Raw genomic sequence first — 16,055 nt, 5'->3', positions numbered from 1 at the left:
ATATCGTAATGTAAGAACTCTGTTGTACACCAGGCAAGGCAAGTTTATTTGTGTAGAACATTTCAACAACAAGGCAATTCAAAGTGTTTTACATTGAAAACATCAAAACATAAAGCAAGGAGATTTATAAACAGATAAAAACATTGAAAAGCATTAAAGTCATTAAAAATATAATGAAGACGTTAAAAACAGAATAACATTTGTTAAGTTGTTTAAAACAGAAAACAGAAACGTCTTTAATCTGGATTTAAAGGATGTGAAGGACTCAGCAGACCTGACCTGCAGCTTTCTGGGACTTTGATCCCGATATGTGGAGCGGAAAAACTGAAGACTGCTTCTACATGTTGAGTTTTGACTCTGGGAACAGAAAGTAGACAGACGACCTGAGGGCTCATGGCGGTTCTTAAGGTATCAGCAGATCAGAAATGTACCGTGGCCCTAAACCATTCAGAGTTTATAAACCAAGTCAATTTTTTTGTTGGAGAGGAAGCAGTGTGAAGACCCGAGAACTGGAGTGATGTGATCCACTTTCCTGGTCCTAGTTAGGACTCGAGCTGCAGCGTTCTGGATCAGGTGAAGCTTTCTGATTGACATTTTACAGAGAAATGTAAACATACCGTTACAGTAGTCGAGTCTACTAATGCAAATATTAGAATTTAATCCTTTATATTAGAGGAATAAACAGAAACCTGCCCACTTTTGATCCATGTAATCTCCAAATGAAATGTCCCCATCTCACCTCATAAATGAATAGGACATTATGTTTTTCCTGCCTGCTTCATTTATTATATTAAATCGAATCAGCCTGACTTGGGCTAAATGTAACAGATAAAATCATCTCAGACAGACGTCTTGAAGAGCGTTATACAAACTGCTAGTAACCAAACTACTGATAATTATTCTAATTTTGATTATGATGGCCGGAGGTTTACCACTCTTTGCATAACATAACCGGACACATGCTTTACCTCATATAACACTGCAATTCAAAGACAGACAACGTGTTAGTTGTAATAAGCAAGTTGAACCTTTAATAGGTATAAAACGCTCTAAGCACCCTACAAGTTACATTGCAAACTATACAGCAGTCTGTGTTGTTTCCTTGCTTTTCTCTCAGGTTTGTGTTTAAGAAAGCACAGGTAAGAGCTTGACTAAAGGCGCCATCACTGCCATCCTGTGGTGTGCAGGAAACACTGCTCAGGGCCTCTACGGGGCCGGGGCCACTACATTCATCGCCGACCATCTTGCACAACACCAGAATGCTTTTGGAGCCACAAAAGAAGCAACATGGACGAAAAGAGGAAGTTAGATGGACAGTCTATGCACACAAACTATGACATTCACCCACCACATTTCCTTAAGTGGTCTGTATGTTTGCTGTTTTCCAAACATGTTTGCATGAAAATTAAATAGTTGCAACAGAACAAAAATAACATATTATATGTTATAATATATAAGATATTTATAACGGCTAAAGATAAGCATTTCTGAAACTACAAGGCTCAACTTCTCAGTTCCTGTGTTGTCTTTCTGAAGTTTTTATTGATTCCACAAGAGCAAAAAAACAAAGAAATGTCGATGCATGCGCTCCCGTTAACTATGTCACTTCTTCATTCCAATTGTTTCATAAGTGTCCTGGGCACGAGGGGACAAACCCTGAAGAGAAAACACAAAATGAGACATTCAGTGAACAGCATAATTTAAAGGAGGCATTTCATGCATTTTCACCTTCGTACTTATAAATGAGGTTTCTATTGGAAACAAGTTTAGATGATTTCATTTTTATTTAAATGACATTATTTCCCTCAAACTGTCTGGATGTACCTAGATTTACTTGATGTCTGTAATGCTCTGTTTTAGCATAAGTATCTTTATCTCCCTATCACAAAAGCCCTGTCTCTTCTGATTGAAAGGTGTTTTCACCATCTGCATCTGACGCCGTCTTCAAATGGGTTTTAAACACATTGTGCGGGTCAACTGCACAGTTTAGCAGCAATTCTAGGTGACGTAATTTGTGACATCACAAACTCACAGTCGGGATGCCTCCTTTAAGACAGTTTTTAATCAAAAAAAGTGGAAGAAGATCTCACTCTCTTCAACTTAACAGTCTCTTTTAATATTTAATCAACTGTCGCTCATCTCCTTCACGCTATTCACAGCGTTAAAACTCACCGTGTAGATGCTCTCATCACCAGGCTGTCAGGGGCAGAAAAGGACAACATAGATCAGTGTAATTACAGTGAGACACAGTGTTTTCTGTTGGCGGGTTAAAGGCTGCAGATATGCACTGACACTGTAAAAAGAGCCAAGAAGAACGTATCGGAGAAATGTATCGGAAAAGGGCAGGAATCAGCAGGATTCCTTCAGCAGGAGCTGAAGCTTTTAGACGTTGGGGTGCAGTTTCTGGCTAATAAAAGGAAATAATATAATAAAATAGGTAGTAACTTCTAATAGGCAGCAGAACATACTGGAAAACAACAACAAGTGTCTCCTTTTGTTGTTTAAACACTGAAGTTTGAACTGATTTGAGATTATTTGGCTTCCAAAGCTGCTGTGGTTCTGGTTTGTTCCCAGTGGTTCCACTGCTGTGGTGAATTGTATTCCCAGTTATCAAGTTTTTTTCTAACCCCTCTACATCCACTTTAAACAACACGTCTTTGTATCTATTTAAGTTAGTGTTTTCATTCTTACCTGCTTGCCCTTTGCGTTCTCGGCTGTAGCCACCTTAGCATTGATGATCTGTAGAAGACGAAGAGTTAAATGAAATTAGTGTTAGAAAGAATAATGATGTAAGTGTTTAAAATGTATTATTATTTTTATTGTGGTCTCTGCTAGTAATTAACAACATATGTAACCTTTACACTATAATTCAAGGACAAACAGCAGTGGAGTGAAAGTTGGAAATTCCAAATTTGGTACCACACATCTAGAGTTAAAGCTGCACTTAGATTGTAAGCGTGACACACAGTGGGTGGAGCACAGGCTAATCAACTATTCTACATTATAAATTTGAAATCTAAAAAAAAAACTAAACCGTACTAACATGAGCACAATGCACCAACTTACTTCCTATGATACTGCATGCCTCCTTTTTGTCAGACAATGAAAGATTCAATATCCTTTTCTCAATGACACTTCTTTCTGCAAAGGCAAATGTGTAGCATGCACACCTTGATTCTGCAGTAGAGAGCCGTCAGGATGATGCCGTACAGAAAGAGGATTCCATCCAGCACGTAGCAGATCTGTGGCTCCGTGAGAGTAGCTGAGGGAACACAGGAGGACACTTTATTGGGAGCGAAGCCGCCATGGCACGGCATGGCCCTTGGACATGTTGATGATGTAAAGACTGAGAGACTAACATCATCATCATCAAGCATTGGTCTCACAGACGTTCTTCCTGCAGTTTCACGCTTCCTTCCTTCTTTTCTTTTATCTGATCATTTAGCCGTTGTTTGTCATGTGATGACTACTGCTGTGCGACGACGGGGCTGTTTCGCTGTCCTTTACAAAACAGGATTATTGAGTAACGGCGATGTCACCATTTTAGGTTGCGAAAAAAACAGCAGCCATGACATAAGAGACCATATGCGTTCTCATATGCATCTTAAATGGGACTTCAGACTACAGTTTATGGAGGAATTTTAAGGGGAAATAGGAAGTATGAATAGGGTGTACCACTTAATGCTGTCAAACTTTAATATAAATATACAGGGACATATAACAATAATCACATGAGAATGAATGAGATCAGCAAAGGGGGTTAATTTATGAGGAACACTCGTTTCTTCTGTTATGGGAATCACTCTAATCTTACCCACGCACACAGAGGAGCGGCAAGATGAACTGTGGTACATGAGCGGGTTCAGTATTCACTTTGCAGGAATAGTGAAATTATTGTTTTTCTATTGCTTTGGTTTATAAGGTCAGCCTTATTGTACAGTATATGCAACCATATTAGTTTTTAAAGTTAAGCTCTTTACCCACGCTTATCTTAGCTTCATCACTATTATCGTTGAAGCTACAGCGTCCACTTTTTCATTAACCTTTCATTGACTTTTGAGCATAACGTTTTTAGTTTTTTTAATCTAACATGATAAGCAATAAGAAATCTGCATGCACAACTCTCCTTTCTGACTGCACAGCACGCAGACAGTGTTATATTCAGCCTCAGAGTTGTACTCTTATCTAACGCAAGTATTTTTATTACAGGCAAAAAAAAAGCAGCTCGGCCTTTCGTGCACACTTCAATCTGGGTGACTTCCACCGCGGAAAGCGTTTGTGTCTTTAGCTGTCTGCATAATGAATTCCCCTTAATAGAACAGCGAAACAGGGTCATATTTTCTTACTCCGAGCTCAACATGTGATGTATTTCTGAATATGGACAATAATTAGGTCACCAGTCAACCAACGACCCCCTCCCCCTTTTAAGGATATATATATATATATATATATATATATAATATTACACTTTTATAGTGCTTCTACACGATGATGTGGCTGGAAAAAAAGTTTTTTCATGATTCCTGTAAAGAATTAATACTAATTAACACAACTTTTTGGAGTGTTCCGGGGTTTGCGGATGTCATCAGCCCAAGAGAGAGTCTCCCTCCACTCAACCCTCAAAATCAGCTGTAGTCTGCTGCTACATTGCGTCGCAGGCTTAGAAGGCACAAGAACAAAATTAATTCATTTCATATATGAAAACCCCATATCGCCAAGAATTGGGAAAAAGCTGTTATGTTGCACAAGTCATTTTGAAACAGACTGTTTTCTCACCCTATAACACTGGACTTCCGCAAAGATTGGTCTGGTTTGGGGGGGTGGGGCAGCTTAAAGAAACAGCACGTTTCAGACAGAAGGGGAACACAGGGATATTCTCACACACAATACGAGGAACATATTATTTTTAACATGTGCATGTGTCACCTTTAACAGTTGTTACATCTCACACGTACGCTATAGTCATCAAAGATGCGATATAGAACATTTAGACCATTATTTAAAGCTACGGAGCAGTACTGCTGCAGTGACTCCCTCTGTGAGTGTTGTCGACAGACACTTCACATGCTTTTTTTTTTTTTTACATTTCTCTGCTTTTGAGTCCGTGTTGGTGCACGTGAGTGCATACGGCGGTTGCAGCTTGCCGCGCTGTCGTCGTGGAAGCATTCAGCAAGCAGCCAGCTACGTTTTAAGAGCAGTGGAGAGGCCCTGAAAAGGCTTCTAAACTCATTGTATGCACCTTCAATGCAATGAGCAAGTAGTTTATTTTTACAAACTTTATTTATGTTTAAGTCCTTAGACCTAACGGAAAAACTAATCAGAACAATTGTGTTTGTGTTCTTTAAAGGCTTTTAGATGTGTCTTCTTGAAATATTATCTCAGAATCCGATGCTTGAGTATTTCATTAGATGATCACTAAAATTCAAAGTTACTTGATTCATTTAAAGATGCAAGCTGATTGGGCAGATGAAAAGAGATTCTCAATTTCACAGAGAATGTGTGAAAAAAAAACTGCATCAACACTGGCCAATCAGAGTTCTTACTGCTGCAAGTTGGACTATCTTAATTTTAAAGCAAAGATGAGATCATCACAGTTATTATAAAACGCTTGGCAGGAAATACGTGACAAGAGGACAAAATGTCAAATCCTAAAGCCCCTCAAATAATGAATACATTTCGTATGTGTACAGACTGTAAACCCCTCTGAGGCAAATTTGTAATTTGCGATTTTGGGCTATACAAAATAAAATGAATTGAATTTCAGACAAAATAATGGAACTGTCTTTTTTTATCATTACATAATTTATATTGACATACGCAATTAAGAGTCAATCAATAATTAATGCGTAGTTAACCACTAGGAGAGTCCCGACTCGTGTGTTCTTTACTGTGAGCCAGAGAAGTGGTTTGTTATCTCCGTATTTTGGTTGCCGTTCCTCTTGCGTAGCGTGGCCTAAAAGGAAACGGCACTGAGTAAGCCTCCAAAAATAACAGACAACGTGACATTAATGCAACCCAACATGTTGCCCAATTAGCAGCACCCGATTTGAAAGCTAACTTTTTTCTTTTCTTAAGCTTTTCCTTAACAAGTCGATAGCGAGTCGATAGCAACTCCACACTATGATTCAAATAATGTGATTATTACAGTGCCTGTACATGGCCAACGAGCTAGACCACACACACACACACACACACAAGAAGTAGGCCGGAATCAGTTGTGGTTTTGAATTAAAACTGAACTATTCAACGCCTCGTACACACTGAATGACAATGTTTGAGTATCTAAATTGCACAAAATACATCGTGTTTTCTGTTAAAAATCCAGAAGTAACATGCAAAATAAAAGTAATTTAGTATAAAACTTGGTGTATAATTTATTGAAAATTGTGAATCAATAATTGCATTTTTATGTAGAAGACACTCCAGTATAAGCGTGCCAAGGAACATACAAAAAGAAAAAGAAAAATCACTACTTATCAGGAAGTGGAACCAATAAAAGAATTACTCAAATGAATCCAGGATTATTAAAACTGTATTAAAAATTAGACCCCCATAATTGAATTGACCTTTTAATGCCTGATATACTCATGTCGGTATGTCGGACAACCGGTTCAACAGCTAAAAAGTGGCTCTGCCTCAGTTCCACAAATGAGAGGAACCAAAAAGGGTCAGTTTTTTCCCCAAGAGGAACTGTTCATTTTGACCACATTTCAGCTGCCTGCTCTACTAGAAAACCCTGCTTCTCCAAAAAAACATCAGCAAACAATAGTGTTGTCAAAACCCATGTTTTTCGACAGCATGCGTTTCATCCAACTCATTAAAAAAAAAAAAAAACATTTCCACCTTAATGAACCACTAAACATTGTACTTCTGTTCAGTGATGCTGTAACCGAATAACGATACGTAATGGTTCACAGTTAACATTAAAACTTGAGTTTACACATTATCCCAGATTGATATCTCAACTCACCAGATGCTCTCCCAAAACTAACCCACAGAGAGATGACCAGCAGTAACGGGCTCCTGCCCCCTCCAGTCATGGTAACACAGGCTTGGAAGTGACCAGCACACAGAGCAAACACAGCGACTCGTGGGTGCGTTGATCTGCGTTCTAGTGAAGACCTGAGCGGCGCTTACTTCACTTCTAACAAGGGAAGTTGTGGTGTGAGCTCTACGTCCATTTGTCTCCGATCTCATCAGGCCACTCCCCTCCACCACCAAACCAGAGGAAGGACCAAGATCAAGGCCGCCGGTCTCTGCAGTTATGTTTATTATTTGAATTTCAGAAGCAAGTCCAGGAAATGGAACATAAGCAGAAAGGTGTTTGGTGTCTTTTAAAATCCCTTCAAAATCCCCCTGTTGCAACGTGATAGTAAAAAGATACAACTTGCTACTTTTCTGTTCGGTCATAAAATATTTATTAGGAGTATTTGGGCATTGTACATCACCGATTGCAAGTAGAGTCACCTGTCAAAAGCCTCAGATCGGCAAAAAGTGAACAGGAAGAGAACCCGACTACCAGTTGAGTGGAGGAGAGGATGAACTCTCCTCTTCAGAGAACCAACTCGTGAGCAGCGGCACACTAACGATCAACTTCGCCAAACACTATGTCCTGTGTGCCTGTCGGAAAAAGAAGAAGAAGAAAAAGGTCAGTACCTGTATTAGCAAAAAAGCTAATGTTCTCGTGCGGAAGTAGTATTGCACCTCTGAGGACAAAAATCAGTCTCTTACCAATAATGGCCACAACATCAGCCAGCATGTGTCCTTTGGCCATTTTATCCAGACCAGCCTAAAAGAAGGAAACATTTATTAGTATCGAGAGGAACTAAAAAACAGCTAATCAGGGCGGGTGAGCTCATAATTTATGATTGTAGCCTTATGTTGATGCACCAACTACAATTAGTTTGTTCATACATCTTTAAAGGACATTTTTATCCTTGAAGAAGCTAATTTAAAAATGAAGACCATACACAGCGGTTCATGTCCACGAGCAGGAAGGAGGAGGTTCTGTACGCTTTTAAAAATGGCTCTTTAGTACTTTATCAAATCTACTTAATGAACTAAAAGTAGCCTCCAGGAGAAGCCGTTAAAAGCGCTTTAATAATTGATACCCGGTGTGTTTAAATATTTCAGTGTCTGTGGAGTTGTAAGTGCGCACCAAGTGAGCGAATCCAGGCGCTTTGATCTTGCAGCGATAGGGTCTGCTGGAGCCGTCCGATATCAAATAAACACCAAACTCTCCCTGCAAGCGACACACAAAAAAACACTCTAGTAAGCATATCACATCACAACAGGACCCTAAAGGCTTTCCAATTAATTAAAGACTCCAAAAAACATGTGTATACAGAGGATCCGCAGAGACTTTAAAAAAATATATATTACGACATCTGCGATTAATTGTCTGGTTAGTCAGGAAAAAAAAGACCATTTCAATCTAGGAATGTTATCTACTTCATGGGTGGTCTCACCTTCGGTGCCTCCACAGCGGTGTATGTGGCCCCTGGGGGGACCTGGTAGCCCTCTGTGTACAGTTTAAAGTGGTGGATCAGAGACTCCATGGAGGTCTAAGGACAAGGAGCACATACAACATGGTCTGTCTCAGCAGTTGTCTTGAAAATGAGGCAAACACACGCGAGTTAGAGGAGGTGGGATCTAGTGACTCAAATGTAAAACTGAAACGGTGAACTGAGGTCAACTAGGTGACATTCGGCCTTCAGGGCAGCCAAACTAAACAGCACTCTGCAGCAGCTGGCCTGGTTCTGTAAGGACGGGTAGTGTGAAGATGAAGCGTCCCACAGGCTGAAAGGAACAAAGAACAGGGAAAAGATTTGTTTCCCCCACTCAGCTCACCTTCATCTCAGACCTCTTGGGTGGGGCAATCTTGGCATCATCCACCTTAATCTCTCCTTCCGGCATCTTGTTGAGCGCCTGGTGCATGATCCGCAGAGACTGCCTCATCTCCTCCACTCTGCACAGATACCTGCACCAAAGATCAAACTGTGGGTCCGTCCTCTCAAACAGACGTGGTCATTTCTCCTAATTAACCCCCAACATAGCACGTTGAATCCTGTGACTCTTTGATTAACTTCCCAGTGTTCATCACAGGCATGTTGGGGGAAAGAACTAAAAAAATGGGCATATTTAGGTACAATTCTGACAAACATCCCAGAATTTCTTTGATTTAAGTCTGATATCCACAAGAAAAACACTAAAAATCAATTTCTTAAAGAACTAAATATGGAGTGAAAAAATAGGAACCTCACCAGTAGTGGGAGGTGATGTGTGTATCTGCAGGCCGCTCCGAATAGCATTTACAGCGTTTACAAACAGAAAATAATATGACTATATGGAATTACTTAAAGATTAAACTACTTCTTTTTTTCACATTGGAAGATTTCATCAACCTCAGACCGCAGTGGCCTCGGCTTGCAGAACATTCTGCCTGCAGTGGATACCTGACTCAAATCAGACTGCAATATGTTGTTTTTTTAAAGGAAAGAAAATGGTGACTTCAGCACGAAATCACCAGAAGTATCCAGACTTTGTAGAGACATTACTGTGAATTGGCTACTCAGATAAAAACAACATGAGGTTTTTCTCATAAATGAACCACTGTAGTCTCAGAATATTGTTCCCCCACTTCTAATGGCCCGAATGCCATGTTGTGAGCTCAGACATCTTAAACTATGATTCACATATGGTTTGTTCAGTATAGCATGCAAGCCGCAGAATTATATGTGCTGGTTCAATACAGATTCCACAAAAAGACATAAATCTGCAATAAATGTAAATCTCTATTCTATCGGTTATTGGAATGCTGGAGCTCGGCATGCATCTCTTCATTTTGTCGGATAGATACCTTCCTTTTCACAGGAGTTATCAATGTCTACGTGCATATGTACTGCCATCGGCCCATCTTCTACCTGTCATAGCAGTCTCCTTTGCTTCCAATGGGGACGTCAAACTCCACTTGGTCGTACTTGTCGTAAGGCTGCGACTTTCTCAGGTCCCACTTGATGCCGGACCCACGCAGCATCACTCCGCTGGTGGAGGGGAGAGCGGTGAGAAATATTAGTGTGTACACAATCTAATTCAAATAGGCTAGCATTTCAACAAAAGGCAACTAAAGGGGGGTCTTCTGACTTCCATTCGTGGGTTACCTGAAGCCATAGTTGAGGGCCTCCTCAGCAGTAACCACCCCGATGTCCACGGTGCGATTCTTCCAGATGCGATTGTTGGTCAACATCTGAATGGAGCAAAGTCAACAGGTTTGAATTCTAACCGCGGATCTTTTCACACATGTGGATCATGCTAAGGACTTGGGTAGATTTTGGTCATTCACCTCTTCTACTTCATCAATCCGAATGGAGAAATTCTTGCACCACACATAGATGTCATCCATCAGACCAAGGGGCAAATCCTGCAGCACATTTTAATTCATCAGCAAGCAGAGATCATGCGCATGTGATTTTTTTTCTAAATTACTATTAGATAGATGAACCTGATATGTAGCAGTGTTTTGTCATAAAAATATGCGACACGAATCGTTCAATGAATTCCCGTACCTGATGCACACCGCCAGGTCGGATGTAAGCAGCGTGCATCCGGGCTCCAGACACTCGCTCATAAAACTCAAACATCTGAAATAAAAAAAGCACACGCAGTTTGTTAGAGGGGCACGAGTAGTCAATGTTTAAAAAGATGATCTTAATGGATACTTTGGTTTCTGAGTGGACATTTGTCTACGGGCAAACTGATTCTGGAAGACGTTGTGAGAACACTGGGTATCAAAGCAGTGGTGTCAAGGGACAGAGCAAGTTCGACTACAACCCACAGCAGCACCATTTCAAGCAAATACTTACAAAAGGCCTAGGTTTCTGTAAATAGCCAGAGAGAACTAACGCAGTCTAATACAAGAGCCATGGAATCAGTGCTACCCAATTAAAGGTTATTATGTTCGATTTGGGTTGAAATGTTTTTAGGGTTAAGAGTTGGTGTTGATTCTCCTAAGAAAGATGGTATGCTCTGACCCCACACGCAAAGAAGCCGGCCTCTGTCAAACAGACAAATACGTTAATAAATAGAGGGGACGGTAGATAATTGGGGGACTTGGGATAATTCCTGACGGTGAAGCTCTGAATCACTGAATCTCATGCAACCACTTAGACGCAGAATTAGATGACGGTGACAGATAACTACATTTACTGTCTGCTGCTAGTTTACAAAGTCATGTATCTTTTTTTCGTCACACGTTTTCTGTGTCCTCCCATACAGCTGGAGGATTTGGTCATGGTACTTTGAGGTTATGCATTACCAGTGGGCTTGAAAACAGCACAAACTGATTAATAACAAGGCAGACAGAATGACTTGGACCTTCTCTCTCTCTTCAAACAGCCAGAAGAAGGGTGTCATGGCACCAATGTCCAGAGCGTGAGTGGTGACGGCCATGATGTGGTTCAGGATGCGAGTCATCTCTCCGTACAGAACTGCAAACACAGAACACACCCAGCCCTTTATGGTTAATCAGTCTGTCGACCCAAACCATTTTATTTTTTATTTAACAAGTTATGTCACCTTTGAAGCAAATACACTATTTCACAGGATCCAGCTGTGTGAATATTTTTACAATTTTCTTTGCAGTAAACTAAATACCTTAGGATAGGATTTTAAATGTGGGTTGGATAAAATATATATTTTTTATATGACCTTGCAGCGTGGAAAATTGAAGGCAAATGGAAAAAAAATGATAAAACTTGGCGAAAGCAGTAATCCCAAATGGCTTGAGGCTTAAAAACAGCAGTCCACAAACCAATGTGTGACGTCGCCATGACAACCTCCACCTCTTACATACAGTCTGTGGGGGACTCAGTCACTCACTCACTCCCAGCCGTGGGGGGAAGACATGAAAGAGAGCGGAGCCCCAGAGACCATGAGGACTAATTACCAAAAACATGGGGTCTATGCAACGCTGATACAGACTGCTAACTCCTCCTTATCAGTCATTATTTATTCACCTAAATATTCAAAATGATAAGCTCTGTTGAATTCTACACCTAAATAATAAGTACAGACCTAGCAGAAATCCCTTCCTAGTCTGTACCTCTGATCCACTCTGCACGGGGCGGAGCTTGGATGTTGAGCAGCTTCTCCACTGCTAGAGAGTAGGCCTCCTCATTGCACATCATGGAAACGTAGTCCAGGCGGTCAAAGTAGGGCAGAGCCTGTAGCATTAAAAAGGAAGAGCAACTGGGTAAGGGACTTCCCAGAGTTACGCAACGCATGATGGAAGATCCTCTTAATCAGTTTCCTTCAATCGACGTCAAGAGACTAATTTGATCTTTTTTAAGAGAGCCGAGATGTCACTCTCGCACCGTCCGTTATGTTAACACATTTAACAGCCATTTCCATGTGTGTTGTCGAGTCAAACACAATAAAATGGGAAGTTGCATTGCCATTTACAGTTTTGTCTTTTTAAACACTGGTTGACACTTGACAAAATGAGTTCCAGAAACGGTCTTTACAGATGGGTGGTTTGGTACCTGCAGGTAGGTCTTGTACTCGATGAGCTTCTCTGTGCCGCGGTGAAGCAGGCCGATGTGGGGGTCACATTTCTTGACGGACTCTCCGCTGAGCTCCAAGACCAGGCGCAGCACACCGTGCGCAGCAGGGTGCTGGGGGCCGAAGTTTATGGTCAAGTTGGACACATCCTTCTCTGCAGGAGGGTCTTTGTCTGCGAGAAGAATACATAAGAGCACAGTAAGGACCTGATTTTATAAATCAAAATAAGCAGCTTTTTATTATTAAAAAGTATTATTTATTATGGTTATTCTAACCATTGAAAAAAGTGTCCCACTACAGTCATTATATTTAATGTTTTACACATTTTTGTATATACAGAATGACGGTTTCGCTTTTTTATTTGTACATTCGATGTATGTACGTTGAACGCAGCAGGAGAAGCGAGAGTCAAATTCCTCAGATGCGTACTTCAACAACAAGTGGATTGTAATTTGGAAACTCTTTTACATTTGTTTTACACTTCTAACTGCACAATAAGTGTAAAATAATGTGTAATACTCTGTAGGGTTAAATTATTCAACTGCAGGTCAAAACCCCACAAATCATTCAGAACAATGTGTAGGACTGATTATCATACTGTCAAACCCTGACCCATGAACCATAGTATTCAACAGTCAGGCCTGTAAATTGGAACCGTTTTTAAATCACACACAGTGCATCCGGAAAGAACAAACACCCCATAATGACAAAATAAAAAAAAAGCTTGATACATTTTTTTCCAGATTTATTAAAAATAAAAGAACAAAGATATAACATGTACAAGTATTCACGGCCTTTGCTCAATGAGTTATTGAAGCATCTTTGGAAACAATTGGTGCCTCAAGCCTTCAAGTATGATGCTACAAGCATCGGCACACCTATTTATGGGCAATTTCTCACATTCTTCTTTGCAGAACCTAAATCCAAAATCCATCAGGTTAGATTGGGAGCGTTGGCCATTTTTAAATCTCTCCACAGTCAGGGCTTTTTACCAAGGAGTGGCTTACGTCTGGCCACTATACCATACAGGCATGTTTTTTGGAGTGCTGCAGAGATGGTTGTCCTTCTGGGAGGTTCCAAACGTCTTCCATTTCCAGATGATGGAGGCTACTGTGCTCACTGGGACATTCAGCGCTGCCTACATTTTTCTGTACCCTTGGCTAGATCTGTCTGTCTCAGGTCTACAGACAAGTCCTTGGACTTCATGGCTGGTTAATGGGCTCTGATATTTCTAAAGCATGTCCCATCAACTGAACATAGCAGGGTGGACGATGATCAGTGGTAACAGGATGCACCGGAGTGCATGATTTTTTTGTCACGGCAAAGGCTTTGAATACATGTACATGCTATGTTTTTGTTCTTTATTTTTAATAGATTTGAAGAAAAAAAATCCCCCAAATCTTTTTCACTCGGCCATTATGGGGTGTGAAAAAAAAATAATTGAATCAATTTTTGGGGGAAAAAGGCACAACAAAATGGGGAAAAAGTGAAAATACTTGACGGTATTAAGTCAGATAGTGAACACCGGTCTCCGTCTTAATAAAGATCTGTGGTCCTGTGAGTGTGAGTGTGTGTGTGAGTGTGTGTGTGAGTGTGTGTGTGAGTGTGTGTGTGAGTGTGTGCACGGTGCTACCATTCCAGGGGGGTGGGACCCACTTCTCATTGAGGGCAGTGGGGTACATCACTGCCCCAGCAAACTGCTCCGTCCACTCCACATCCGGCTGCCACTGTTTCTGCCTTTGGAAAACAATCAAATATATTCTCAGCATGAGGTAGAGTTGCGAACTAGCGTTAGTAAGCCGCTAGTTCGGAGTACAACAATTGTTGCCTCCTGGTGTCAAACAGGGGCAGCTTGTAGACTCATTGCATGTTGCTTTAGCCTCATTTTGTTCCGTCTGTCATAAAGACAGGTGAAGATCTGACTATACATTGATGATCACACACAGTATACATATGGGTCACGCCATTACAGCAAAAACTGATTAGTGCCAATTATTGGAACATCAATACGTGGCTACATAAGAACGTATCTGCTGAACTCTTGGTATCTGAATGCATCAATAACAAACCCCAGAGTTCAAGTACCCTCGCCTTTGGTTGGGATATTCTTTGATTTTTACACAGCGCGATAAGCGTCCATAACCGTGTGGTAAACAATGGCTTATTAGTTATAATCAGACGACTACTAATAGCGTTAACTTATAACGTTAGGTAACGTTAGCTTCCAGACAGCAGGAATGACAATATTTCATTTAGCATCAAAGGTGAAATTGGGATAATACCGATATGCATACTTTATTTAGACGCTTCCCAGTCAGAAATAAATATAAAAAATAGCGAGTAGAATTATTTCATGGGAAAGTCGGCATTATGTATATATTTAGCATTATGCTAACATTTGTCTACAGTATGTTTATATACCTCAAGCTTCGATCACACGGAAAGTCAAGGTTTTTTTTGTTATCTTACCTGTTTTGAACAACAGCGCAGCAAGGACTCAGCACATTATTGTTCAATATTAATTTCGTTGAAGGACGTCCTAGTTTTGTAAGCGACCTTAGCATCGTGGCCGCCATCTTTGCTGCAGGCGAAGCACCGACTAGTGACGCGGCGGAGCGTCTTCTTCTCTAGTTATCGCACAGGCGCAGTGCGCGCGTCACCGCCACCTCTTGGTACGATGGATCCAAAGACGTAAAGTAGCTTGGTGGTTGATCTTTTGTAGTGCACCTTTTTTAAAATTAAATTCTATAGTTTTAAGTTTGTAAAACATATAAAGTAATAAGTAAATAAAGTAACTATCTAACCAACAATATCTTAAACAATAAATACCGGAATACTTTATGGTAATACTAATGCAATCATTTAGCCGGACAGGTAAATAGTTACAATCTATTCAAGTTGGTGCACTCATATGCATGCACGTGTGCCCATAGTTACATTGGGATTTCAGAAGTAACTGTCAAATCATACATTACTGGTTTGTTAGCGAATTGTATTATTTTGACGCTTGCTCTCAGTTCATCTCCCCCTATTTTCGGTGGGCAGGTGGTAGGTTCCAGATCGGTGACGGTCACATGTCATTCACTGGAGATGGGAAAGAAGGTGGGAGCTCGGTGAGAGGCTGCAACTTTCATTCCTTTGCCCTTTTCTTCAATTTCCCGGGTTGCATCGTTGCCGTCAGTATATTTTACCTTCTGGCACTTATTACTGATTACCTGCTTCTTTAAATTGCAGTGCCATTCATATAGAATGATAACACAAAACACATATTATCACACTGTATCATTTTCTTTTCATCTTCATCTTCTTTTTTAATAATTAATACTCACTGTAGTACTAAAATACCTAACACTTTTATTAGTTGGAGCCCACACTTTGAACTTGTTATAAAACACAGGTAATCAGAACATTGGATGTTAATGGTATATTTGAAAATTAAATAATTATTTTGACTAACATTATACTGCAGGAACTAAGGAAATAACAATGTTTCTAAA

At 40.4% G+C, this 16,055-nt stretch overlaps 2 protein-coding genes across 2 annotated transcripts; both read right to left on the bottom strand.

Moving 5' to 3' along the window:
- Positions 1 to 25: 25 nt before the first annotated feature.
- On the bottom strand, positions 26 to 7,180 carry fcer1g (Fc epsilon receptor IgFc epsilon receptor Ig). Its single transcript, XM_040181178.2, has 5 exons — positions 6,971 to 7,180; positions 3,171 to 3,262; positions 2,692 to 2,739; positions 2,173 to 2,196; positions 26 to 1,656 (listed from the first exon to the last, which is right to left on the bottom strand). Exons 1-5 carry the CDS (start codon positions 7,038 to 7,040, stop codon positions 1,603 to 1,605), a joined length of 288 nt encoding a protein of 95 aa, XP_040037112.2. The 5' UTR covers positions 7,041 to 7,180; the 3' UTR covers positions 26 to 1,602.
- Positions 7,181 to 7,394: 214 nt separating this feature from the next.
- Positions 7,395 to 16,010, bottom strand: ndufs2 (NADH:ubiquinone oxidoreductase core subunit S2). Its single transcript, XM_040181176.2, has 14 exons — positions 15,028 to 16,010; positions 14,192 to 14,295; positions 12,540 to 12,730; positions 12,101 to 12,221; positions 11,374 to 11,486; positions 10,566 to 10,640; positions 10,343 to 10,420; positions 10,161 to 10,246; positions 9,924 to 10,043; positions 8,851 to 8,980; positions 8,469 to 8,564; positions 8,159 to 8,242; positions 7,732 to 7,789; positions 7,395 to 7,620 (listed from the first exon to the last, which is right to left on the bottom strand). Exons 1-14 carry the CDS (start codon positions 15,132 to 15,134, stop codon positions 7,583 to 7,585), a joined length of 1,401 nt encoding a protein of 466 aa, XP_040037110.2. The 5' UTR covers positions 15,135 to 16,010; the 3' UTR covers positions 7,395 to 7,582.
- Positions 16,011 to 16,055: the final 45 nt, after the last annotated feature.

The sequence above is a fragment of the Gasterosteus aculeatus genome, chromosome 7 (genome assembly GCF_964276395.1).
Source record: "Gasterosteus aculeatus chromosome 7, fGasAcu3.hap1.1, whole genome shotgun sequence".
Lineage (NCBI taxonomy): Eukaryota > Metazoa > Chordata > Actinopteri > Perciformes > Gasterosteidae > Gasterosteus > Gasterosteus aculeatus.
The sequence above is the reverse complement of the archived record's forward strand: the minus strand, read 5'-3'. Positions and strand labels throughout refer to the sequence as shown.